General features: G+C 36.6%; 2 protein-coding genes across 7 annotated transcripts in view; one reads left to right on the top strand and one right to left on the bottom strand.

Annotated features, from left to right (window-relative positions):
• Crbn (cereblon) overlaps positions 1-6,163 on the top strand; it is a 28,201-nt gene extending 22,038 nt beyond the window's left edge. For all 4 annotated transcript variants that reach the window (XM_013075646.3, XM_004854226.4, XM_013075645.3 and 1 more), the window contains one exon: positions 248-6,163. In XM_013075646.3, the coding sequence (XP_012931100.1) occupies positions 248-428 (181 nt within the window). In that variant the 3' untranslated portion in view covers positions 429-6,163. The remainder of the gene's footprint in view (positions 1-247) is intronic.
• On the bottom strand, positions 2,073-21,418 carry Trnt1 (tRNA nucleotidyl transferase 1). 3 transcript variants are annotated; one of them, XM_087182039.1, is made up of 9 exons: positions 21,280-21,418; positions 20,179-20,346; positions 13,583-13,776; positions 11,841-11,876; positions 9,880-10,018; positions 6,636-6,762; positions 4,213-4,406; positions 3,050-3,303; positions 2,073-2,877 (listed from the first exon to the last, which is right to left on the bottom strand). In XM_087182039.1, exons 2-9 carry the CDS (start codon positions 20,324-20,326, stop codon positions 2,629-2,631), a joined length of 1,341 nt encoding a protein of 446 aa, XP_087038165.1. In that variant the 5' UTR covers positions 20,327-20,346; positions 21,280-21,418; the 3' UTR covers positions 2,073-2,628. The 3 variants fall into 3 exon arrangements, with proteins under 3 accessions (XP_087038165.1, XP_004854282.1, XP_087038166.1); XM_004854225.4 differs by lacking the exon at positions 11,841-11,876; XM_087182040.1 differs by lacking the exon at positions 21,280-21,418 and having other exon boundaries at positions 13,583-13,792; positions 20,179-20,315.
• Between the last annotated feature and the right edge of the window lie 5,660 nt (positions 21,419-27,078).

The following is a 27,078-nucleotide window of genomic DNA, read 5'->3' as shown; positions in this document are numbered from 1 at the left end:
GGAAAATTTAAACATAAGCTTTAAGAGTAAATCAGATTTATGATCACTTAAAGGCTGATACAGTACCATATTTTTTTATGTTTCTTTTAAATAACTGTATAGATTAAATCTTGTCCTACAGTGTTTATTTAAATCCTTTATAAATTCTTAAAAATTTGACTGAAAGAATTTTCTCTATACCAGATTTATATGATAGGTTTGAGTATAAAAATGTTTTCTTAGTCGACATCTTTCCGTCATTTTGTAGGTATGCCTGGACTGTTGCCCAGTGTAGGATCTGTGCAAGCCATATTGGATGGAAATTTACAGCCACCAAAAAAGACATGTCGCCTCAAAAATTCTGGGGTTTAACTCGATCTGCTCTGTTACCTACAATCCCAGACACTGAAGATGAAATAAGCCCAGATAAAGTAATACTTTGCTTATAAATGGAGATGGCTGGTATTCTCAGTCTGCTTTGGAAATTACTGCCTCTGATACATGTGTAAGTAAACAGCAGCGTTTACATGGATGGTTATAGTTTCCTAGTCCAACTGTATTTGAAGATTTTAAGTTCAAGTACCCTTTCAGAGAAGCTAAAAATCATTCTGAGTTTAAGAAATACTTTAGTAGCTTGGAGCCATGATCCTGTGGAATGTGCTGTCTGGAAACAGGTCGTTTTTAAGACATAAGGACATCTTTGAAAGTGATGTTATTGTCCACTGCACAATAAATTAGTCATCTGATCCTCTTTATGGGAGAACATGTTGGCCCCAGTACTGTCAGTGGTGAAGTTCTAAAAGCTGGGGTGCCAAGCACAAGTATGTTTCTTTTTGAAAGAGCCAAGAAGGTGTACATTATTTTAAAGCTTCTCTGACAGTCATTTGTAAATTTTCAAAATATTAAAGATTAAAATATGCAGTTTGAGCCCAAAAATAGTTTTTATTTCCTTTGAATAGTTTTTATTTCCTTTGTGTATTTGAAATATTTGTTTAAACTAGAACCCTAGTTATTACGTTCCATACAAAGCATTTTTTTTAAACTTCATAATTTGAACCTAAACTATTCTGGGCCAGACAGAAATAACAAAACATGTTCACTGCATACAGGCCAGAGGGGATACTGTATTTTGTGGGTTATTTAATGTACACTAAAGAAAATGTGTAAGTAAACTTTAAGGCCAAAACTAAACATCTTTGCTTACAGAAAGATATTTTAGGTAGACTGCTTTGCCACTTACATCTTCGCCGATATAGTCAAGGGTTTATTGGGTCCTTTAACATTTGTGTAATTAACTTTAGTTTTGATATTCCTTCACTCTTCACATGCTTCAAACTAATCAGGTATGTTTAATCAATCTATAGTATGAGGCCAAAAACAGACTGGTAAATTTCATATATAATTTTTATGTAAGGATAAATGGAAAGCAACTCAAGAATAGGATATGCCCCACCTTATTCAATATGTCTGAGATTGTAATTTTTTTCTACTCCACACTCTTACTCAAAATAGATTCCAGGGAGTCCTCTTCAGAGCACAGTGCAACTCTGCACACTGAAATCTAAACCAAATGCATGTGAGAAAAATGACTGCTTTTACCTTTATAACCTGAAGGGTATATATTGTTTATAAATATGACAAAGGCAGATCTCTGAAATAGCTGTATCTGTATAGTTCCTATATAAAATAGAAATACTGTCATATTGGGTCTGTATATTTCAGTACATTTTATAATGCACTTAATTACTGACCTGTGTGCAGTTGTTTCTGAGGCTCCCTGTCTTGCAAGTCTCTCACTTTTTCTTAGGTTGAGCTTTAGCAGAAATACTATATGTTTTCAAATACTGTTTTACCAAGGTCCAAAAATGGATATTTGCCCATAAAGTATAAATATGCTATAACTGGCCATGCAGAAATGAAGAATGTAGGAGCTAAAAGAAATATATTTTGTACTATATATGTTTATATATTTATGCCCTAAATCCTTTCAGTAGATGAACCTATACTTTTAATTAGTAAAAGAAGTTAATGTTCACTTTAAAGAAAATAAGTTATATATGACACCTGATACTCTCAAGTACCACATGCACACATTTACTTCCCAAAACCAGAGGAAATATTTTATTAAAATAATAGTCTCAAGACTAATCCTCAGGTTAATCCCATAACTTTACCAGGCTTTGCATGTATAGGTAAAGAATCTTACAACAGAAAAGTATGTCAGCCATGCAGAATATACTTGTTATTCATATTTTATACATGGTTTTATGAAAATCTGTTGACTCTTTTTGGAATTCATATAAGAACTGAAACAGCATAGGGAATCAGTACAAACATTAAACATTTTTTTTAAAGACAGTTACCACTTTTTAAACATCAATCTTAGTACTGCCTTATGCAAAAACAAAATTTTCATGTAGAAACTCCATACAAATAGATGGAAGCCAACTATACTTTTCTCAGTTGCAGGTATTCCAAAACAAGTATAAAAGATTTTACAAAATAAGACTTAGTTCTTCTAAAGAGACCCTCCACAATGGCTTCAATTCTGCTATAGTTTCTTAAATCTCATTAAAAGGGATGGGGTGGGGAGTGCAGACAGTCTTACCAAAAGTTTCCACTTTTTAATAGCCAGATCTTCGATCAGTTTTAGGGCTTCTTTATGTAACTTAAAAGTTCTTCTTTTTCCATTTGGTAACCACTTCTTTTCCACTGTTCACGCAGTTGTTGTAACAGAGCCCCGATTTCCTTTCCTGAAGAAATGCCCACTTTCCTGATGTCATGGCCACTCACAGGAAATGGGGGGATGGACCACTGCTCCATCTCCTTTAGGAGACGGTGCTCACCTTGGTACTTCAGTAGTTCACACACACGCCCAGTCATATCAGGTTCCCTAGACTAGGGAACAAACAGACAAACACTCACAGTTTTATCCTGAAATGTAAATGATAAATACTTGCTGTGAAATTTTTCATTTAAAGTAAGTAGAATTCACAAAATAAATTGTAGATTTTTTTTGAAATGTTAACAAATTGTCATTTTCTGTCCAAGCCTAGTAGTATATACTTACATCTATAATGAAGTCTTGATAGGGTTTCAGTGGTTCTGAACTATCTGTTGCTTTAACTAAGTCTTTCCTATTTTTAACTATAAATAAGCCAAGGTTTTTCTCTTCCTTTGAAATCTTCAACCTCAAATCCAGTTGTGTGACGTCATCCTGTACTTTGAATAATGAAGCCAAAACAGTCATTGGCTTTGGTGAAAAACTATCAACATTTTTACTGACTTTGTTAAATTCTTCTAAACTTGCATTAGCAGGTAAGCCTGTGGGGACAAAAGCATTTTTTTTGCATGTTTTTACTGAGGAAGAAAATACGTATCCTAAAACCAACCACTGTTTTAGTGTATAGAAATGCTCTGCTATTGGGACTCATTACTGGCCCAATCTGATTCCCAGCCTTCTCTACTGTCACTCTCAAAAACCCCAGAGGAGTCCTAAAATGTTCTTGTATTCATCAGCAAGTCATACCAGGAGGTCCTGTCAGTCACAAACAATTTTTTTTTTTGGTGCCGGGGATCAAACTCAGGACCTTGCGCTTGCAAAGCAGGCGGTGGAACCACTGAGCTAAATCCCTGGCACCAAACAATACTTTTTATAATCCAACTCCTAACTTTAAATAATATAACTAACTTTAATAAAATATTCACAACCCTATTATTCCATAATTATATCTTAGTTGGAAATATATTCATCTGAAGTGTGATAAACCATATGACCCTATTGTTCTTTGTAAATATTAATAATATAATATTTATCTATTAATAATATATTTATCAGTTCATTTTTATGTATAAGGCACTCTTCTAAGAAACGTACTTTTATTAACTCAAGACTATGGATAGGCATTCTACTAGATAGGTACTGTTATTTTCAGTCTCCTTCTTTTGATCAGAAACTAATCCCAGTCACAAAGCTGTAAGCGGCACAGACTTATCCAAACCCTATTCTCACCCGAGTCACAAAGCTGTAAGCGGCACAGACTTATCCAAACCCTATTCTCACTCCAGAGGCCATTCTAGGCTGTTCCCTACATGACAAAGATGCCCTATCCTAATTCATCTTGGAAGTTTTTAAACTACACCATTCTTCACCTAAATGAGTCATTTTTTGTTATGAAATTTTAAATTAGATGTTTCAATGCCAAATAGTAAAATTTTATAACTTGTTCTCACCTATGTAAGGAGCCACATCAAGATCATAGATAAGATGAATCAAGTGATTTACATGGTCACCAGTAAGGATTTTTTTCAGTTCCACCCAAATCCTCTCTCCTGATATTCCACCCAAGCCTTTTGCATTTTCTGCAATTGCTTCCAGTGTCTCAGGATCATGGTCACCAGGTTTGTCTACAATTCTGCCATAAAACCTGTAAGACAAAAACCCTCTAAGTGTATTGCTTCTATTTTAGCTTACCACCAAAAGTCTGTTTTTCATTTTTATTACTACTACCACATATATCTATCTAATGGGAAAAAAGAAAAGAATTAGTAAGGTGTAAGAAACACCTTAGAAATTATGTGGTAAATTCTCTACCTCTTTTATTTTTCCCAGATAAGGAAACCCAAGACTATTTAAGTAAACTTTTTAAGGTCTGCAAGAACTAGAACCTCCCAGACCTTAATTTCACTTCTAGTCACTGAGATACTCAGAGTGGCCATGAAATGCATTTCCTGAATTGGTATTTACAGTAGATGTATAACAGAGCATCTTTTAACATCACCAAAACCAAACTTATTATCCTACCTGAACGGTCTTAATTCCTCAAATTTTGCCTGTCAGTACACATTAATAACTTTACTTTAAATATGATAAATGTAGCTGCAAACAGTGGAATATTTCATAGAATGTCCCAATTGGATGCCTTACAGTATATCCACTCTACCATTCATAGCCCTAAAATTCACTCATGATCCAAATTAAAATCTAAGTATAAATAAGTCTTGATCTATATTCTGTTATTTGTAGGAAAGATTGTTTGCAAATACTCCAGTTTAGAAAAACGGGATTTATTGACAAAATCTGTTATGAAATATTCTAAGAGTAGTCATATCAGTGGAAAAAATGTATGTTACTAGAAACAAACCAACAGAACAGTTTATGGATTGGGAGTAAGTATTTGCAAACTACCCATTTAACCAGGGGTTAATATCCACAACATAAAAGGAATTCCAGAAACTCAGCGAAAAAACAATAACCTAATTTTAAAAGTGATTAACAGCTCTAAGATATTTCTCAAGAGAAGACATACAAATGGCCAAAAAAAGAAAATGCTAAACATCATTAATTATTAACGAAATGAATGAGGTATCACCTTAAGCTAGTAAGAGTGGCTTTTACCAAAAAGACAAGAAATAAATGCTGGAGAAGCTGTAGGGAAATCAGAACCCTTTTACATTGTTGATGGGAATGTAAATTACCAAATATAAATGGAAAACAGTACGGAGGTCTCAAAAAGCTAAAGACAGAACTGCTGCATGATCCAGCAGTGCCACTATGGATATATAGCCAAAGGAAATCAGTCTCTTGAAGAGACATCTGCACTCCCATGTTTACTATTCACAATAACTAAGAAATGGAAACAAGTGTTATTAAACTAGTGAAATGGATAAAGAAAATGTGGTAAACACAATGCAATACTATTCAACTATTAAAAAAGAATGAAGTGGATAAAAATGGATATCATTATTTTAAGTGAAATGAGCCAGGTATGGAAAAATAGGTACTTAATGATCTCACTCAAAGGTGGAATCTACAAAAGCTGATCTGTAGAAGGTGAGAACAGAATGATAGTTACTTGAGGCAGGGGATAATGGGGGGGGTGTGCTGCTAATCAGTGGATGCTAAGTTATAGTAAGGATTAAGAAGCTCTAGAGTACTACTACTGAGCATGGTGATTATATGAGATAATAGTGTAGATTCCAAAAAGCTACAAGGAGTCTGAATGTTTCCACCATAAAGAAATGATGTTTGAGGCACCAGATGCTTAATCTGATTTAAATGTTACAGTGTATCCATGTACAAAAACATTGTTATGGTGACTCATATGTACACATTGTTATGTATCAAAAAATAAATGTCTTAAAATCTTAAAAAATAAAAATCACTGCTACCTATAAAATCACATGCATTTCGTATTTACCAACTCTATCCAAGTTTGAAGTACCTACTTTGATTTACTGGTCATTTAACAGGATTTTCTTCTCACTAATGTAATTTTATAGTGAGGTACCAGAGGTATCCCATGACATCTGAGACTTTAAGCCACATGAAGGCAGACTTTCATTCATTACTGCAATCACTACATTTAGCACAATGCTTGGTATGTGATAGGCACTGAGAAAATACAATTTAATAAAAAGAAAATGATATTTAAAAATGATTTAAAACTTTCTCCTAGAAAAGGTCATATAGAATAAATACGTGCGTATTTTGGGAATGAAAATGGAGCATGAACCAGTATTTTGTATCTCATAAGTCATAGGCTACTACATCATCACTGGAAAGAGACATCTGAGATCTCACCTACCTACCTGCTCTGTAATGTACCTGACTAAACTGTGCTGATACTAAATATTTTATTTTTAAAATATCTCACCTGAAATATCTTAAAATTCGAAGATAATCTTCTTGTATTCTCTGTTTAGCATGTCCAACAAATTTAACTTTCTTACTTTTTAAATCTGCATAACCATTAAAGTAATCATATAAGGTACCATCAAAACCTATTCATGAGAACAAAGGGGAGAAGAATCATTATTAGCAAGTAAGACTGACACAAAAGGTCAGCTTAGAACTATGACAAAAGTTTAGTATGGTTAAATTACAAAATTAAAACACAGATACTAATAATATTCATACTTGTCACTGCCAAATGGAAGCCAAAATAAAAGGCTGTCTTTACAGTGACCTTAATACAGACTCCAACTAACAAAGACTCCAAGAATAAACTAAACAGATATGTCCCAGAACTGTATGTAGAGCAGGGACGATAAGACATCACACAAGCTGATTTTCAGATTAATATACAGACTCAGAAAACCAGAAATAATAAACTTAATTCCATTAAAAAAAAAACTATGCTTGTTGACAAAAAGCCACCATTATGCAGAAAATCATAAGCTAAGTGGCATTCTAGGGAAAGGTATATATAAATCATCAGTAGAGACAAATGGCTAATTTCCATCATATGAAAAAGCTCCTATACACTTCACCTGAGTAGAAAATAGGCTAAAATATATAAAGGAAATACAAAAGCTTCTTTTAAAATGAAGATTTTTCAACTTTGGTCATAAGAAATAACAAATTTTTGAAAAACCATTTTTCAGATTTCCCTTAGAATGGCAAATATTCAGACATTTGATAACACGGCATACTGAAGGAGGCACTCTTATTCATCATAAGTCAAGAGAGTGCATCACTTGTGAATTCTGAACCATATGAACCTGTTGTTCACAAATGCTGCAAACAAAAAAGTCCCCACTTACTATCTTATGTTTAAAAAAAAAAAAACTGGACAAAATTTTAATATATTCATTTTAAAATCTCAGGTATTAGGATGAATAATTCATCCTGGTTAGTGTGGCATTTACCTAGTTCTGAAAATCACATCTCTTAGGTAAAATTTCTGTCCTGGGCAAAATGAGACAGCTGGTCACTCCAGGGACTGAAAAGAAAAGAAACACTGTCTCAGAGCATTCATCCAGGTAAGTGAGGTCAGTGGTCACATGAGATGCTTCACTCGCATCAAGGACAGGAGGCCTTGTCACTACTTGTGAAAAATAACTACTTGTGAAATTTAGTTAAGTTTAAAACTGAATGCTCTTAGGTTATCACAAAAACAACCATATTTGCAAACTTAAGACAGTGCTTTGCTTTACCCAAGCTGTTTTGATTCAGTACACAGGGAAAGTGTTAAAAAGGGAACCACCTTGAAGTATATGGGAATTTTAAAAGTCTCCAGATTTAAAAAGACAACAAATAAAGAGTAAAAAAAGGGCCAGAGATTCAGCTCAGCAGCACTGCGCCTGCCTCCCAAACGCAAGGTCCTGAGTTCGATCTCTGGTACCAAAAAAAAAAAGTAAAAGAAAAAAAATAAGCAAACAAAAATGATACAAAGAAACAGTATGGCCTGTCTTAATACAGGATGCCTAATTGTCCTTGGTGAGCCTAGAAATACTAAGATGTTTTTCAGTAAAGATCATAATCTGGAGGAAAAAAAATAGGAATAGGACAAAACCAAAAATAATGGCTTGGATACAAAGTAACCAGTCATAAGTGTCAGAACTATTGATCCCTAGTCCAGTAAGGCTTGAAACAAACCTAGTCAAAAAGATGAGCTAAAAGTAAGGATTAGTAAACATCACACATCAGTATGTATTCTGTTTTGCTCTGAGTATCATTCTTTTAAGATACACTGAGTAACAGTATGAAACAAAGTTGAGTTGCAGGGAACAAAATCTTGTAAAGAGGATGACCTCTGGAGCCAGGCCACTTCAGTTAGAATCCTGATTCCACAGTTCACAAGCTGCATAATTCTGGGCAAGTCACCTTGTGTTAAACAGAGTACCTGCTTTATAATGTTGTTAAACAGACTAAATTTATGTAATGTGCTTAAAACAGTGCCTGACACATTATAAGGGGTCAGTAAAAGTTAGAAAACTCTAGTACTAAGAAGGGCTTTAGCCAGGTAGGGTGGTGACACACACCTGTAATCCTATCACTCGGAAGGCTGAAGCAAAAGGATTGCCACAAATTTGCAGGCTGGGCTACATAGTTCAAGACCAGCCTGAACTGCATAGGGAGACCCCATCTTTTTTTTTTAAGAGCTTCTATTTTAAAAAATAGTATATTGGAAAAGACTATTTTGAAAAATATTAGTTTTTCTCCTTTAGTTAAACTAGACAAGACCATACACTGCATTAGTTGGAGCACTTCATGAATAATGTAAAAAGAAAAAAAAACATTTGGGGCTTTGATTATATAATTAAGGGAAAATATGCACCATCTGGGCCCCTATGATCATAAATTGCATAGCCTTTGGAAATCTAGGCTCACAAAATGGCTCTACAATCTAAGCTAAGCTATTTGATACCACTTTATGAAGTTTGTCTGACAGTTAAATGAGATAAAAATACATCAGGTGCCTACTAATGCACCTAAAACCTAAGGTACCCTAGACAAGGTATTTGTTATTAATGTAATCAGCAAGGGATCCCACCTTAGCCTAGAAGTATCTTCCCCAGCCAATTCAGGCTTACCTGAAATTTAAAGTACAGATGAATAATAAATCAATCATGCACCAAAACACTAACCTAATTCACCTTTCATCACTTTCATTAACATAGAAACTAAGCTACCAAACAGGTTTCACCTTACGTGCCAACTTGATTATTGACGTTTAGTAAGATGCAGTGCTAAAAGGATTTAAGGTTGTATGTAGGTTCAACAATAAAACGGTGCTGAAGGTGCTCACCACTGTGTGACAGGATCCCTGAAGACAGGAAAGAGTGCGTGCATGAAAATAATACAGAGGAAAAAAAAGACAGGGTGTGTGTGTGCACAAGTGTAATTTTTCTTGTACTGTTTAGATGCAATTCATAAGCTAACAGGCTGAATGTGTCAATGTGGCAGGCACTGTTCTAAGCAATGACCATGATTACCTCCCTTAATCCTCACAACCCTAAAAAGGAAACTAACATCAATACCTTCATGTTATGGTCTCTGAGTAACACAATTACTATCTAAGGGATTTTGGCTCCATTGTCCCTTAGAAAAAATTAATGCAAATTCTACTTGAAAGTCTGATAAGAGTAAATTAAAATATTATCTCCATATTTTACCTAGAAACATGGAATTTATAGTCAGATCCCTGCGCTCAGCATCTTTCTGCCAGTCAGTTGTGAATTCTACTTCAGCATGTCTTCCATCAGTGGTAACATCAATCCGTAGTGTAGTAATTTCGAAATTTTCTTCATGAAGCTGCAATTAGGTTTTTTTTAAATTAGCTTTGAGTATCACTGGACAAATTGAAAAAGAAAGTTTTTCTTCATGAAGGCATGGTACTATGAGCCCTGAAAATTAGTTACATCTTAAGTCTTCTTAAAAATAACTAGTGTACATATTGTATGAATACATTGAAATAGAAAGACACCCACAATATTCAAAGACTGAAGACTTGCCTGGCCAGCCCAAGGTCCTAACTTCAACCCCCGGAAGCCCCCGCCCCCCCGCAAAAAAGATTCAAAGAATGATTTACTTTTCAAAATATTCCACCATGATTAACATGAGTTTGACAGACTCAGCAACTCTGACAAGTAGTGTAGTGGAAAAGAACTCTCAAAGCAGTGTATCCTGTCCTTCCATTTAACAGCAAGCTGTTCTCTGAAACAGTTTCTAACAGCTCCAGTTTGCAAAGAGCTGAACATTAACTTAGCAAACATATGCCATTAAAGAGAGTTCTGACAGGAATAAGTACAGGTAAAGGTAACAAATCCTGCAACTTCTTTACAAGTACTCAACAATGAAGTTAAAATGCTACATGTACAGTATTTTGGGAGGAGAAATCACCTCTAGCTGGGAAAGCTGAGTAGCTTCATCACAAACTGACATATGAGCTAAGCCTTAAAAACAAGTAGCATCCGCACATGTAAATGGGGGAAATATTTCCAAATTAAAGGATGATCCAAAGGCACAGTGGAGGAAGAGTATATGTAAAAGAGAAAGTGCACCTAACAAACAGGTTATTAGTAATATTCACCAAAAAGCTTTATGTGTTAAGCAAGAATTTAGACCTCTTCATTAGCAGCTAAAAGCCACGAATGATCACTAAAGAGGTGTGCTGTAAGATTCTTTTCAATTGTGTACATATTCTTCTCTAGATACAATTTATACCTATATGCTCACTATAGAATTGTAGAAATCAAGAATGTGAGACACAAGTAACTATGAAGGGAAATATAAAGTAAGGGCTTGAAATGGGAAACCTAAAAATCTTTATAAGACACAATTATACCTCCCTCTCCAGAATGCCCCCCAGACTCAGGCAGAAAACCAGGAATTAACTCTCTAAAAAGAAAAGTAACTGGGCACACTGAGGCACATGAAAACAAGATTAAGTGAAAATCAACATGAACCCTATCCCTTTTCCCACTTGGTTTTCAAAATGCTTATCCCCTGGCATAACACTGGGAGATTCTTCTGTGATTTCTCCTAAAGAAAACTTGTAATTCTAACACTGGAGGTCTCACAACTAACTACCTAACACTTCCTATGCAAAATTACAATGAAGTCCTTGGGTAATTTTCCTAACATTACAGCACCACCCACATGTAATGGAAGCCAAAGAATACCCCCATTTAAGGAAAATTAATATGAAAGACAGAAAAAACTCAAGAGAAACAAAGACTCTGTCACAACAATAATAAATAGCCTAAGGAAAGTAAGTTACTACATCTGAAAAAGGAACGAAGAGCTTTACAATAAATAAGTTAAGTGCCACATAAGGAGATTTCAGTCAACAAAACAGAGTGTATGACGGTGCCACAGATCATAATGGATCTAAGAAGTTCCCACCACCTAGTGACACTGACATCACAGCACCGGAGTCATCACAACATACTGCATTGCGTGCTCATGTTTGTGGTGGTGCTAGTACAATAAACCTACGGTACTGTCAGTCATATAAAAGTATATATACACAGTAATGCACAGTATATACTTCACAATTATAATAAGTGGGTGTTACTAGTTTAGTAATTTACTGCACTAGTTTTTATGATTACAGTGTACTCCTTTGACTTACATTTAAAAAAGCCATGCAAGGTCCCGAGTTCGATCCCTGGTACCAAAAAAAAAAAAAAAGCCATGAAACAGTCCCAAACAGGACCTTCAGGATGAATTCCAGAAGAAGGCCTAGCCATCACAGGAGTGACTGCTCCACATGTTCCATTACCCCTGAGAACTGTGTAGAAGGACAAAGAGGTGAACATAGTGATGATAATCCTGACTCTCTGGTGGCTTACACTAATGGATGTGTTCGCCCCTTAGTGTCTAACCAAAAGAAGTTTAAAAAGAAAAGAAAAAAAATTTAATGGAAAAAACTTGCAGAATTAGCATAGAAATTTCTGAACAGCTGTACAATGTGTTTTATGGTATATATTGTCAGTCGACAAGTTTTTAAAAATTTAAAGAAAAATTTAACAAAACTGCCTACCAACAAATTCCTTAGACTATACCAGTACTAAATGACATTTTCAAGACCTACTGAAAACGTAAAAGGCCAAAAAAATTGCAAATATAATAGAATAGTTGGGAAATCAAGACAGTCTCATGCAATGTGAAATAGAAGATATAAGGACAGAAAGTAAAAGAAAAAATAAAACTAGAAGATCAGCCCCCTAGACCAATATCCAAGTAATAGGAGTTTCCAAAGAAAGACATTTTAATCAAGGGCATGAAATTATAAGGGAAATACAGAGGGCCATTTAAGAGCCTGGCACAATAAATGAAAAAATAAGTCCAACCATGACAAATCACCTTGGAATTAAGAACACCAGAGGGAAACATCAGAAACATTTCCAAAAGGAAAAAACAACCGTTTCCAATAAAGGAGAAATTGAAATGGGAAGCCACTTCTCCTGCACTAGAAGTAGCCATGGGAGCTGGAAAACAAAATTTCTGGTGAAAATTACTGCCAGCCTAAAATTCAGTAGTCAACAAAATTAAACCGCTATGAAGGTAAAATAATATTTTCATGTGGGTAAGCCTCCTTAGGTTTTGGAATACTAAAAGGAAGGTATAAATGAAGTAAGACCAACACCTAGGATCCAGGAAACAGGAGAGATAACAAAGAAGAGAGGTCAAGGAAAGTCTTGGAAAGTCCATACTGGCACAGGAAGACAAAGCCAGGTGAAATGTGCCCCCTAAGCCCCCCAATACACAAACGATGTGTTTAAGCATTCAAATACTTTGAGAGGAAGTTTACAGTTCTGGTACCAAGTACAGGAATAAATGAGTGGTACATGGAAAGCTATGTCAAAGAGCAATGCTATTAACTGCAGAAAAAAATAACATGCAGTCATAATAACACACATCATAATACTACTCCAGATTGCAGCTATAAACAGTGGTCGTAAGTATACCCTGAGTACTGATTAAACCAAAACTTATTATATAAATAAGCTTGAAAGATAGGGAAAGGAGAAATGCTAAGTAGTTGGTTTTAAGAAGGGGTGTGGTAAGAAAGCTAAATCATTTTCCCACATAGGAAGTCAGTGGAAAACACCTTAAAACTTGGAAATTAAAAATAAAAACCATAGCCTACAACGGTGATTTTTTTTTTCCCCTTAGGAACTGTGGTGGTTAAGAGATAATATCAAACTTAGTTAAAAGTAGCACTACAACATGGAAGGATGCAGGATTTAACATGGTAGAGGACACATTTTTATTAGGCTTTTTGTCATTTGCTTTTTAACTAGAAAAATACTAAATTTTTAAGAATTACATAAATGGGAATGCAGTTAATTAATATCACTTTTTACTCACCCTGGCAGTAATTGTTCCATGCTTTTCTCCTCTGTTGTTTATCATCCGAATTCCTGCTGCCTGAAACATCTCCTTCATTTGAGTAGGGGTGGCAGTTGTAGCAAAGTCCACATCTTGAGGCTTAACCCCATTTAATAAATCCCTCACTGCTCCTCCCGCTATTCTTAATTCATGATTCTCTTTGATGAATAATTCTGAAGTGAAAGAAGACTTTATTTCAAAGTTTCTTTTTAACAAATCATTCAAATGCAAGGTTTACCATATATTAGAGACAGTACAGATTATTTAACTGTGTTTTTTCATATGAAAATGAGAACAAGATCCAAGATGTGAAATAGCTTTCCTACAACAGAATGCCTTTTAATAAGTATGGAAAGCAGAAAACTTGCAGAATTTTTTTTGTCTCCTTCAGAAGTTAATTCAGAACTCCACAATGCTTCCAGGTCATCAACATAAATCTTCATTATTACCAAACAGTTAAGGCAAACAGTATTCTTGTATTTCTCTTTGTGAACAGATGTACAGGCAGTATGTTCACACATGAAACAATAAAACTATCAAACATCAGTCCATCATACCACTTAGGATAAATGTTACAGCTAAGAATCTTCAAAAAATTATCAGCATATATTGAATTCATATTTGCATTCTAGGTAGAATCATATGAACATAGTAATCACTATAAGTAACTACATCGCTGACTCCTCACAGGTACACAACAAAACAAAGAAATCCCACTGTAATTGTACCCATGTGACCAAACACCACCATGTGGCATCTGCTGAGAATGACATCTAGAACTGGCCTGCTACTTCAGGTTAAGCCTTGATGTTGCTGTGAGCTGATGTACCACTCACAACTAGGTCTTGGTGTTCTACAGACATAAAGAATTTCTCATATCAGTATCAGACAAAACAAGACAACTGTGTAATCACATGAACAAAGACAAAATCTGAACACTGTCCAAGACACACACTGTAATATATAATAATGACACTGACTGTTCCTTACTTATCAATTAGTTTTAGTCTTGCACTGTGATCTTACCTTCTAGAAAAAACTGACAAACCCAATTAATTTTGCTTCCTGCAGCCCCATCTAATTCACTTCAACCCTCATATCTTAATCTCCAAAACAACCTAATAAGCCCAAATCTTCTAAGGGGTATTTTCAAAAACCCTCTTATTGGGCCGGGGATTTAGCTCAGTGGTTTCATTGCCTGCTGCGCAAGCACAAAGACCCGAGTTTGATCCCCGGTACCAAAAAAAAAAAAAACCCTCTTATTGAGCCTCTCCAGGAGAGTCCATGGTCAGCATTCTCACTCCCCGCAAAGAGCAGCAACCCAACTTGATGAGTCTCTGGTGCTCTTTAGCTGGAGGTCACTGATATGAACAGAGCAAATAGCCAAACCCATCATACATCAGAGTTCTGGCATCCTAAATCCCAACTCAATACATAATCCTGTATCCCTACCCAACTTGTTCTCTTTTATCCCTACATTTCTTTTCACCTATTCTTCCCAAACTGTTCAGGCCTACTCTCTGTAGACTCCCCATTGCTTAAACATAACAAAGGCTCCCTCCCTCTACTTTGCTGTCTTAACTAAGAGCAAGCTCTACCACATGATACAACTTCCCTTCCCCGTAATCTCACGCTAAAGCACTGATATTCCCTTAATGCCACATTTCCAATCAAGTCCCACTAACCATATGTCCCTATTAAAAAGTTCTTAAGTATTAGGTCCTGATCCTTCAATATAAAAAGTAAAAATCGTAGGTATCAGCCCGTAGGTTTCTTAAAACACGGAGAGGTCCATGACCCAAACAGTTAAAGACTGCCAAAAATCCACTCTATCTCCATCTCCCCCTAGCCTAGGTCTTCTAATCTCCATGCCTGTACTAATACAAGAATCTCCCAAGAGTGTCCTCATTTCTCTCCCTACTTCCAGGGCCATAGTCCATGTTCTCTCCACTCCCCTTAAACCCAGCCTCCAATCTTACCTTAGACACGGACACAACTGCTCTTCCTATCTACTCATTTCACAATATTTAAATTCTTTACACAACAAAGACTTCCATATTCATCTCTCACTACACCTTGCCTCACACTTTACCTGGCCATGGTTCCTCTTATGTGAGTCACTTCACTGAAAGAGCTTCCCAACTTACTCCTCTAGCTCACTGACTTGTTGTCAAACTTCTGATCCATTATGACATTAAGATATTTCTCACAGAAGTTACCAATTCTTGTGTGCCTATGTGGCAAAGTATCATGAAATCTACCTTTTCTGCATACCAAGGAATCTATTCTATCCTAGTCTCTATTCCTCTCACTTTTTTAAAAAAAACACTGGTCATGACCTCTAAACTGAGTTTATGATCCATTAATAGAGATGGAAAAACAATGATCAAGGTCAGTCTCACCTATCTATTGCAAATGAATTTAGGAAGCCTCTCCTGAATGTGAAGTAAATTTCCTTTAAGCTACTAACTTAGTATATCTTTATACACACCAATTATAATAAAATTATGTCTTTGTCTCCTCACTTCTCAGAGTAGAAAAATCTATCATTCATCTTTATACCAACTTGACTCACAATGGAATGGAACTGTGATATTCTAGCTATTCAAAAGAATGGCTTCATTGAAAATGTCTATTTTTATAGAAAAATTCATCCTTTAAAATACTATCTAATAATCTCTTAGAAAAAAAAAGAAACAAACAAACAAACAAACCAGAAAGTCAAAGCTGAATTTATACAGATAACCAATGTTTTTAAGATTCTCATTCTGGCCTCAGTACAATAAAATTGGTATGGTCAAAGTCACTCAATAAGTTAATCAAATTTCAGAAAAAAAGATATAGAATTCAAAGTAATTTATTCATCACTTTGATTAGTCCTAGGTTATTTAACCATTTCCAAAAAACACAATTTGGAATTTTAAAAATTATACTTGTAAACTGGGCCTGGTGGTACACGCCTGTAATCCCACCACTCAAGAGGCTAAGGCAGGAGGATTAAAGTGAGTTTGAGGCCAGCCTGGGATAAATAGTGATTTCAAGAGCAGCCTGTCCATAGTGAGACCCTGTCTCAAAAATAAATAAACAAACATTTTTTTTAAAATTACACTTTAATACAATTGAAAAAGGCCTATAAGGGCATATTTATCTGTGGAATAAGTCACAAAAATTACAAGTTATATTTTTATATTGACCTAAAACACAGTAGGGACTATCAGCTTAAAGAGTTCTTTATTCTTCAATTACTGACATCATCCATCTTACAGAAACAGGTATGTGTTCATTCCAAAAACTTTAAGCTACATACATACTTTGTGAAAACACCACCAAACATAATACAAATTGATTGTAAATTTAAGCTTACAACTCAAGAAATGCAAAATGTCACCACTGCAGAACCATATCTATCTACTCCAAAAGCCACATCTAATACTAATCTAATAGTAACTTTGGTGAACTTTATTAACTTTATTCTTGTTATTAACTTTATTTATTAACTTTATTCTTGTTAGCAATCCAAGAGATCATACATTGTGTCAGAAAACTTTTCTAATTACTGCCTATTTTTTAAAATGTTCAATCAAATTTCCGTGAGTTTCTCTTTACAATTCTGAACTCTTGAGAGTTGGTGGATGGAGCAGGACAGGGATGGTGAGCAGGAGGTACGAGTGGGCAGACTGCTACACGGCATGATGATTACTGCCAAAAATCACAGGATCTATCCCAAGGGATTCCAAACTTCAAGAGAGTCCAGTTGTTCCTACTGTCCCAAATGCTAATATAATGACTTTCTGATGTCACAAACCACGGAGCACTATCTCTCAGCAATGATTTGATCACTTGGCCACAGCCAAGGAACCAAGAAAGTCCTGGCTATAACTCAGGCAGTAAGTCAGAACTCCAGCTTCATCTTGAGAATGTGGAAATAATCATACATGCCACTAGAATTATGTGGTTGTTCTGAATCAGAAGGATAAATGAAATGAAATTTCTAAGAAAACCTGACAACTTATAAAACCCTAGCCAGGCATAGTGGCATACACCTATAATCCCAGCACTCTGGGAAGCTGAGGGAGGAGGATGGCAAGTTCAAGCTCAACCTGGGCAATTTAGCAAGACCTTGTCTCAGAATTCAAAACTAAAAATAAAGAAAGGCTGGAGATGCAGCTCATTACTTAGGTCCTAGATCCAATCCCCAGTACTGCCTAAAACAAAAACATACTATATCATAGGACCATAGTATACTGTCCTTGCAACTGAAAACTAATTTTATATATAGCAAAGCAGCTATTAAGATCTGAAAACTGATACAACAGGTTTTAAACTGCATCGCCATATAATAGCCACAAAGGCTGTGTTTTCATCCATTTAGTTTTTTATACAGGATATCACATTTTACCAGGGAATCCAAGTCTTTACACCTTAACAGAGACGAAATGGAGCAATCATTTCATTTCCTAATTGTAAGTATTGCAGTACAAGATTCCAGTCTTCCCACTTCTCCCATATCCTAAAAAAGGTGAACTTTAGAACATGTCCACATTCTCATTTGCTAATCTTTCAAGGACAGGACTCTGGAAGCAACAACAACACCTGTAGGTTATCATACTACTTTGATCCTCACTTTTTTAGGACTTTATTTCTCAGAGTGGAAAAAAAAATTCAGCTTTTCAACTCAGGTTTAGTAAGTCAAATGCAACTGTTAAAGGATGTTTGCCCAATATGCTAGTCATGACTGTATAATCTCAGCATTCTTCAAGGCTTAGGCAAGAGGATCACAAGTTCAAGCCCATTCTTGGCAACTTAATTGACTTAGCAAGATCCTGTCTCAAAATAAAAAACAAAAAAGGGCTGGGGATGTAGATCAGTGTGAAACCCCTATGTTTAATCCGTAGTGCCAAAAAAAAAAAGTTCAAGAAACTATATACATCCGTATCTAAAACCTTTTTCCAAAAAATGCAGAATTATCAAGATAGACCACCAAGAGTTAATTACTGTTTCTTCCCAGACAATGGGAAAACGGGATGGTGAGAAAGGCATAAAAAGAAAAAGTTCGATCAGCCCAACACTACACTGTTGAAACAGTAAGTAATGGCCATATGTGGTTACTGAGCATTTGGAATATTGTGAATCTGAATTGAGATGTGCTATATATGTTAAATATATGCTACATTTGAAAGCCTTGTAAGAATATAAAATAGCTCAATAATGTTCATACAAACTTCACATTAAAATATTATCTTAGTGAATTAAATATACTGAAAATAATTACTAAAATTAATTTCACCCATTTCTTTTTTTTCAGTGCAGTTAAGAGAATAGTTTATATTACATATCCGCTTATACATTTCTATTGGACAGTGAGTTTGTAGGAGTTTTCACTCTGATTAAATTACAGTGAAGCCAACAGCACAACCAAACTTGCATTTAAGCCCTCTCACCTGGCATGGTGGTACACGCAGGAGGGTGAGACAGGAAGACTGACACAAGTTCAAGGCCAGCCTGAGCTACATAGCCTAGTGAGTTCAAGACCAGCCCGAACTACATAGAGAATCCCTGTCTCAAAACAAAAACAAAAACAAAAAAAACCTCACTAATGCAAGACCACCTGAAGAACTTAAAATGATCAACATGTTCTGTACCATTCACCTTATATGAATGTAAAAAGTCATCATCTAATTCAAGAATATGAAAGAAGCCTTAGGACTAATTTAAAGCAATGTTTCCTCTACCTTCAATTCATTACAATTAATCTACGGCATTTTTATAAAAACTATAGGTGCTTATCCCTCCCAGAGCTTCCAGTTCAGTAGGCTGGGCATAGAATTCCAGTATCTGTATTTTTTAAAAGCATCCCAAGTAGACATAAGGGACAGCCAATGCTACAAAGCACTATTTTTAGGTCATTTGTACATACACAGGGCTCACCATATTTCTGAAAGCAACACTAAAGCACCCATAGGTTTGAAATGCGGCCGTGGAGCTCTTTCAACATCAGTAGCTGAGTTTAACGACCAACATGATTAAAACTGTGGCAACAGCAAGTAGAAGCTGCTGTAATGAGGCACTCAGCTAACCCATTTACTGTTTTCCTCCCAGATTTTATATGTGCACAAATGAAGGTAATTCCAATTTCCTTTTGCCTTCATTTCTCTCAGGAAGCTATTATACACAGGAAAGAAATAGAGACTCAAAGTTTACAAACTGGGCTCTGATATCAAACTACACAAAATTAAAACCTAACACTCCCACTGTATGCTATGGAAACACAGGCAAAGTATTTCACATTCCTAAGCATTTGTTTTCATCCTCCACAGTAAGACAAAGTGTACTTACCCATTAGTAGGACTAATCCCACTGGCATGGCCATGTACACTACTTAACTATAGCATACAAAAAAATCCATCCTTTTTATTGAAGTCAACTTCTTTCCCCCTGAATGACTTACCCACAAGTCAGCCTTTTTTCATTCGCACAGCGAAAAATATCTGAATATAGGCTGAACAAAGTAAACTCTGTGCTTCTCCATTTATACACGGGCTTCCAAAGCAAGAAAATACATCCTAATTTCTCACCTGTCAGACTCTTCAATCCTTCCGTGAAAAGTGACTGGAACTCTGGAGACTGCAACTTCATTGTAAATAGATAACGCTTCAAAAGACAAAGTCTACTCCAACTACAGCTCACTAATGGCCTGTGCCAAGGATACAGGTGTCTCAGCATCTGGAAAATCACCCACTCATCTGCAAGGCAAACAAGCAGGCCCACCAATGAAACTTACAAGTGAAGGAAAATAAAAACTATTTTATTTATCAACCAGAAGAAATATATCCTCTATCTAAATGAAAAACTGAATAACGATTTTGTGAAAGAACATTAAAAATGTGCTTGCAGCCACTCAGCTCTGTTCTTCTGAGGCAGTTACATCCACATATAACACTTCATTGTTTTAATACTGTGCTGAGAAGGGGATGTCAAAGCATGACAGGTATAGGGCTCCAGAAAACTAACTGGAAGATTTGCAGGAACAGTTATTCTCCTCCATAAGGTGTCATAGTCACGTGTGGATATTACCCTAATTCCCCACCTGCACCCGAATTTCATGACTCAAGATTATTTCCCCAGAACTGGAGGAGTGGGGAGTTACTTTCTTATGACTGGGCACTTGCTGCCTGCATCTTCCTCATACTCCCCCCTACCCCCACCCCGTGCCTTCTCAGATTTCATCACGCAGGAGTCCTTCTCCTAAGGTGGGCCCCAGTGGGGCGGCAGCAGTTCTCTCGTCTGACCCTGTGTAAACTACTGGAGAAGAACCACTCCATTCTTCGGGAAGCAGGTACGACGGACAGGAGTTTCCCAAGGAAACTGTCCTACTACTTCTGCCTCAGCTCAAAAAAGTGGGCTTGGGTCTCTGGCCCTAACACAATGTCGTCCCCGACAGCCTCAGCAGAAGGGCTCTGTGAGCAAAGCCCTCCGGGGGCCCGGGCTCCAAAAGCCAAGCGACTCTGCCCGGGGCCAGCTGGGACGGAGCGGGTACACGACCTCCACGCTGAGGCTCTTTAGCCCACGGCTGAGGCCGCCTAGAGCCATAACTTCCTCCCGCCTCCCCAAGATCCCCGCCCGAGGCCCTCCCGGTCGCAGCGGTAGTTGAGTGAGAGTGAGAAGGTCCGCTCTACCTGTTCAGGAAGCAGGCGCCCGCTTACCGACCCCACGCCGCCTCGACCCCACGCGCACTTCCGGAAGTCTGTGCGCGGTGACGTCACCACGCTCTATGGTCGCAGCAGGTTGTGGGCTGGGCGGAAATGCGGATCTTCTTTTACCCGCTCGCTCAGTAATCCTCTGGAGAGACGGTTACCCTAGGAATTTAAAAAATGCATTACTCAGAATGAAGATACAGCTTTCAGACCTGGGCTAGTGTGTTCAGGACATGCACTCTAAGCCGAGTCTCTCCTATCCTGGAAATAACCAGGTTATTATGTTAATGTGCAACTTGTGCTTAACCTGTGGTTTTTGTGATCTAGAGGCTTCGCAGCTGCAATATGAAGAATGTGGTTTTTAGTCCTTTAACAGGAGTGGAGAGGGTGACAAAAACATGGCAGTGCAGATGTTAAAAGACTTAAACGTATGGTCCTTTAATTGTAACTTTAAATGACTTCATTTACCTTAGAATTTGCCTAGAAAAATGTGTATGCTATAGTATTTCTGTGGCTTTTTGTTAGCAGGTATTTTCGGGGTGGGTTGAGTTTATTTTAGAAGCACAGAACTAGCTTTCCAAGTTGACATTCAGACGCAGAGCAGTGATTCGATCCAACGCCTGAAGCAAGGAAAGCTTCAGATCCCTCTTAGCTTTCTCCCATTTCTACCATCAGTTTGTACATACTGAACAATTTTATGACAATTTTCCAACCTAAATGAAATAGGCATTTTCTATATAAAAAATAAGATATCTTAGAACCGAAATGGCTTAAAAATACAAAAATCTCCATAGTGCTTTTCTTTGCAAATTGAATTTTGTACAACCAACTTCCCATAAAGATAATTCCAGGCCCAGATAGTTTCAATGATCGAATTTATCAAAAACAAAAGAACACTGTTTGCACAAAATTGTAACATGGAGGGGCCAGGGATTTAGCTCAGTGGCTTTGCGCCTGCCTGGCAAGTGCAAGGTCCTGAGTTCGATTCCCTGGTACCCCCCCCAAAAACAAAAAATTGTAACATGAAAAAAGGAACATTTTTACTCTCACCTTGAGAAAAGCATAATCCTATTAGCAAACATGTCATAAATATTTTTAAAAATTAATTTGCAAACTTAATACCCCATATCAACATAAGAACCAAAAAATATTAGCAAATTGACTCCAAGAATAGACTTCATCATTATCAATTTGGGTCTATGCAGGTGGATGTAAGGTTCAAAGACCAATCACTGTAATTCACCATATTAACAGATTAAAACTATATGATCATCCCAACATGTGCTGAAAGGGTACTTAAAATATAACACCCATTTTTATAAAAACTGTCATAAAATTTAAAAGGGATTCCCTCAATATGGTAAGGGGTACCTGTGAAAAAGCTACAGCTAATACCATACTTAATAGTAACATTTTGACCACATTTCCTATAATATGAGGAACAAGGTAAGGCTGCCCTGTCTCACCACTTATTTTCAACATGTGACTGTAGTTCATCACCATTAATATAAAACAAAAAAGTCAGAAAGTGTAACACTGTGGAAGACAGTAAAATCTCTTCAGATGACATGATGGTTTACATAGAAGTCACAGTAAATAAACCAACTACTATAACCAGTAAGTTTAGATAGGGCTCAGTATCCAAAGATAATATATAAAAAGCAATTCTATTTTTATATACTAGCAACAAAGATAGGTAAACTTACAAATTGTATATGTATAAAAATATGTAGGAATAAGTAATGAGAAGGTAGTGGCCAAGCTTGTATAAAGTTATTAAATATCACCAGTCAGTTGGGAAATACAAATTAGTATCATAATGAGATACCATTACAAACCTATTAGAATGCTTAAAACTGAAAAACCAGCAATACCAAATACTTGAGGTTGTGCAGCAAGTGGAAGTCTCATACATTGCTGGTGGAACTACAATCTGCTACATCCACTTTGGAAAACAGTTTAGTGGCTTCATATACAGATAAGCAAATTAGTAAATGTTCCTAATAGGGAATACTACTTGACAGTGAAAAAGAATAAACTAATTATACATACAACATGTCTGACTCTCAAGTGAGGAAAACCAGGGTCAATATAATTCCGCTTATATGACATCTAAAAAGGGCAAACTATATATAAAGATGGTAAGATCAAGATCATTTCTTACCAGGGGCAGAAAATGGAAGAAAGAGTCCACTACAAGGAAGCTTGAGAGAATTTGTAACCGGGAGCAGGGTGGGAAGGTGTGTGAAGTGGTGATAGAATTGTTCTATAGCTTGATTTGTGTGGTGACTACACAACTATGTGTGTTTGTCAAAATACAACAGTACACTAAAAAGGGTAAACTTTCTTGTATGAAATTCTACCTCAAAATAAAACAACCCAAAAAAATAGTTTTATATAGTAGCTAAAGTCAGTAAGAATTATGAAATTTTTAAAAATCCACTTAAAAGGGCTCTCAAGAAATTCTCATTCAAATTAACTCAATTATTAAAGTATGTACATGTATGGAGATACTTCAAAGAACTAGGACTAGAGGTCCCATTTGACCCATCTATTCCCCTACTGGGTATCTTCCCCAAAGAATTAAAAGAATTGTACCAAAGCAATATATGTGCACCTATGTTTATAGTGGCACAGTTTGTAATAGCTAAAGTTTGGAAACAGCCCAAGTGCCCATCACTGGAAACCAGATAAAGAAGATGTGGTTTTTTTTATAAAATGGAGTACTACTCAGCCATAAAGAACGAGAAACTAGAGTCATTCATAGCTAAATGGATGCATATTGAGGCCATACTCTTAAGTGAAATAAATAGGACACACATGTGTAAATACCAAATAGATTCTCTAGTATGAGAAACTGAAAGTGTAAATAAGGATGAAAATGATTAAAAGAAATAAATGATAATTTGAAATAGGAAAAAAGGTCCAAAGTGGTAGGGGAAGCGGGAGGGAAGGGGAAAGGGAAGAAGGGAAAGAAAAAATTATGAGAAAGAAAAAAAAAATGGGAACAAAGTCTTTGTAAATAGGGAAGGGTGGTGGGGGTGAAGGGCGCACAGGTAATGGGGGAAAAAATGAGAACCAAGATACATCATGTACAGGTACAAGCACCCAATGATAAATGTAAATGTATTGTATACCTAAAATGTACCAATAAATATATAAATAAATAAATAAAGTATGTACATGTGAAAGCAAGATGAACACCCTGGAGTGCGTTAAAGTGGAAAAAGCTACAGCTAATACCAGAGAGCCCAGGACCCCCAAGTGACCCCCCCACACAGGGTATTGTAATCTACAAGTTCTCTCCTCCACGTAAAGTGCTCCTTGCTAATACAGACCAATCCTAAGGGAAATAAAACTTCATTTTCAAAGGAACTGATATTTTTTAAACATAAATTCCACTGGATGCATTCTCTTTAGGTATGTACTTTATACTCAAAAGTAATGATCACAGACAAGGAGTGCTTTTATTGTTTGTTTGTTTTGAGACAAGGTCTTTCTATGTAGGCCAGGCTGCCTTTGAACTCACTATGTAGCCCAGGCTGGCCTGGAACTCACAGCCATCCTCCTGCCTCAGCCTTTTAAGTACTCGGATTACAGGCCTGTGCCACCCTCCATGCCTGGAAAGGAATCCTTTAGTCTGGCAGGTTTGTGACATTCAATAAAAACATTAAAGTCATTAATACTCTTCTTCAGTGAGAAGTCAACATAATATTGAGAGAAATTCAGGAAAGTGAGATAGAAACAGTTTAGATCAGTATGTATTAGGTAACACCAACATTTTAAGTCTTAATGTTTAATTGAACTTTAGTATTTGCTAGAGATTTCTTCAGATTTCCCATCTTTCTTCAATGTAGACCAGATCTTAGCCCTTGGTCTCTATACATCTAGTTGCCAAATGTGGCCCCCCAGTGTTCATTTAAGTTTTGGGTGTGTTTCTGTGAAATTAATTCATTTCTGCACACTAGAAAGAGAAGCAATGTGTAGTGCACCTGTGACTGCATGCAACACCGTTCCCATCCATCCATCCATCCATCCATGTTTCTGAAAATATTTGAATGGCATGGTAAAAATTTGTATTGTGTTTAGAACAGTGCCAGTCATTTTATCCATAATAACTTGGCTAATCTCAAACACCCAAGGAAGTATTTATAGAAGATGCTACTAAGGACTAGAGAGGTTTATTTAAGGTCAAAGATTCAATGGTTCAAACACAATATGCCTCTGGGCAGTCTGACTCAAAACTACTACTGAACACAGATAAAGCTGGAGAAGCCCTAGGGACCAGATCAGGCAGGGCTGGACACTTCACATTACGACAATTCGATTTCATTTCAACTGTAATAAGACATTAAAGGTTGTGTTTTTTTTAAAGCCAGTATTTTCATAAATCGATTTGTGTTTGTCAAGATTGAGTGCAGCACAGAGATGGATTGGAAAACTGGCCACAAGCTTGGGGCAGTCCTCTTAATGACAGTGGGTCAGGGTGACCCCACTGGGGAGAAGTGAACAGAGACCCAAGTGAAACGAAACAGAGGGGAAGACAAAATGGAAAGAGGAAATCACAGGCAACTCCTGTAATGGCTGCTGTGCCAAATGGCCATAAACACAGAGGCTTAAAACCATGTAAATGTATTACACTATCTCATTGTTCTGGAGGTCAGGACTATTATGGGCCCACTGGGCAGGGTTCCTCCTGGAGGCACTTAAAAGAATTCGTCACTCTTGTCTTGGTTCTAACAGTCTCTTTTCTCCCTCTTCAAAGCCAGCAATAGCATAACATCTTCTGTCCTCTGTGCTTCCTCCTGCCACCTGCTTATAAGGATCTTGATGCCAAATCTGGATTGGATACTCCAGCAAAATCTTCCCATGGAGAGATCCTCACCTTAATCCCATCCACCATGTAAGGCAACTGGTCCCAGGTTCTGAGGATTAGTTATTGGGTCTCTATGCAGGCCCATTATCTGCCCACCAAACTCTTCAAGTGGGTGCTGTAGTAATTAGGTGGGTGGGAAGACAGAAGAACACCAAAGAATATTGTGTTATAAAATAATTAGAACATAACTACATCAGCTTCAATACTGAGGACACTCTCTACACATTTTGGGGGTTTAGGCAAGTGGTTTGATTTCAGGTAAAGACACATGGCTGAACAGAAGTAGCCCCATTACTCAGAAAGATGACTGGTCTCTGATCCGAGTTCTCAATCTTGCCTACCATCATCTCAGGACCCCTTCAGCCTCAGCTCTCTTCTATATATCAGGGTTCCTGGAAGCATTGGCACTTTAAAATAGGACAGAGAAGGGAGAATAATGCTTCCATGAAGTTATGAATTAATGATTATAGCATTTAGTCCCCTTGGGCAAGATATTTTTGGACATATTTAGGTAAATCAAATAAAATGTAATTATGACCTAATTTTACTATTCTGCAATTCAGGAGTTCTGGTTGTTGTCTCCTCTCCCCCCTCTTCACCCTACCTTTTCTTTGTAAATGACACAAAGTAAATTTGCTGAAAAGAACAAGTTGTTTCAGGAATGTATTTCTTTCTTTGAAACAACAAAAAGTACCTGTTTGAAGACAAAGTCATTCACTACTTTTGTTCTCATAAAAGTTTAATAGAAAGCAACTAAAGTTTAAGATCTCCCAGAGGACAAATAAAGATACTTCTCAGCAAATGTAGAGTCGCAATTTTCACTGGTGCTGGGGGATTTGACACACACATGCAATTTTATTTTACATTTAAAAGAGGTAAGTAAATAGACGAATCAATTTTAGCTG

This window comes from Heterocephalus glaber, unplaced genomic scaffold, assembly GCF_053883595.1.
Source record: "Heterocephalus glaber isolate CG9 unplaced genomic scaffold, H.glaber_assembly_v1.0 deba00001472, whole genome shotgun sequence".
In the NCBI taxonomy this organism is placed as follows: Eukaryota; Metazoa; Chordata; class Mammalia; order Rodentia; family Bathyergidae; genus Heterocephalus; species Heterocephalus glaber.
This window is presented reverse-complemented; position numbering and strand designations above follow the sequence as displayed.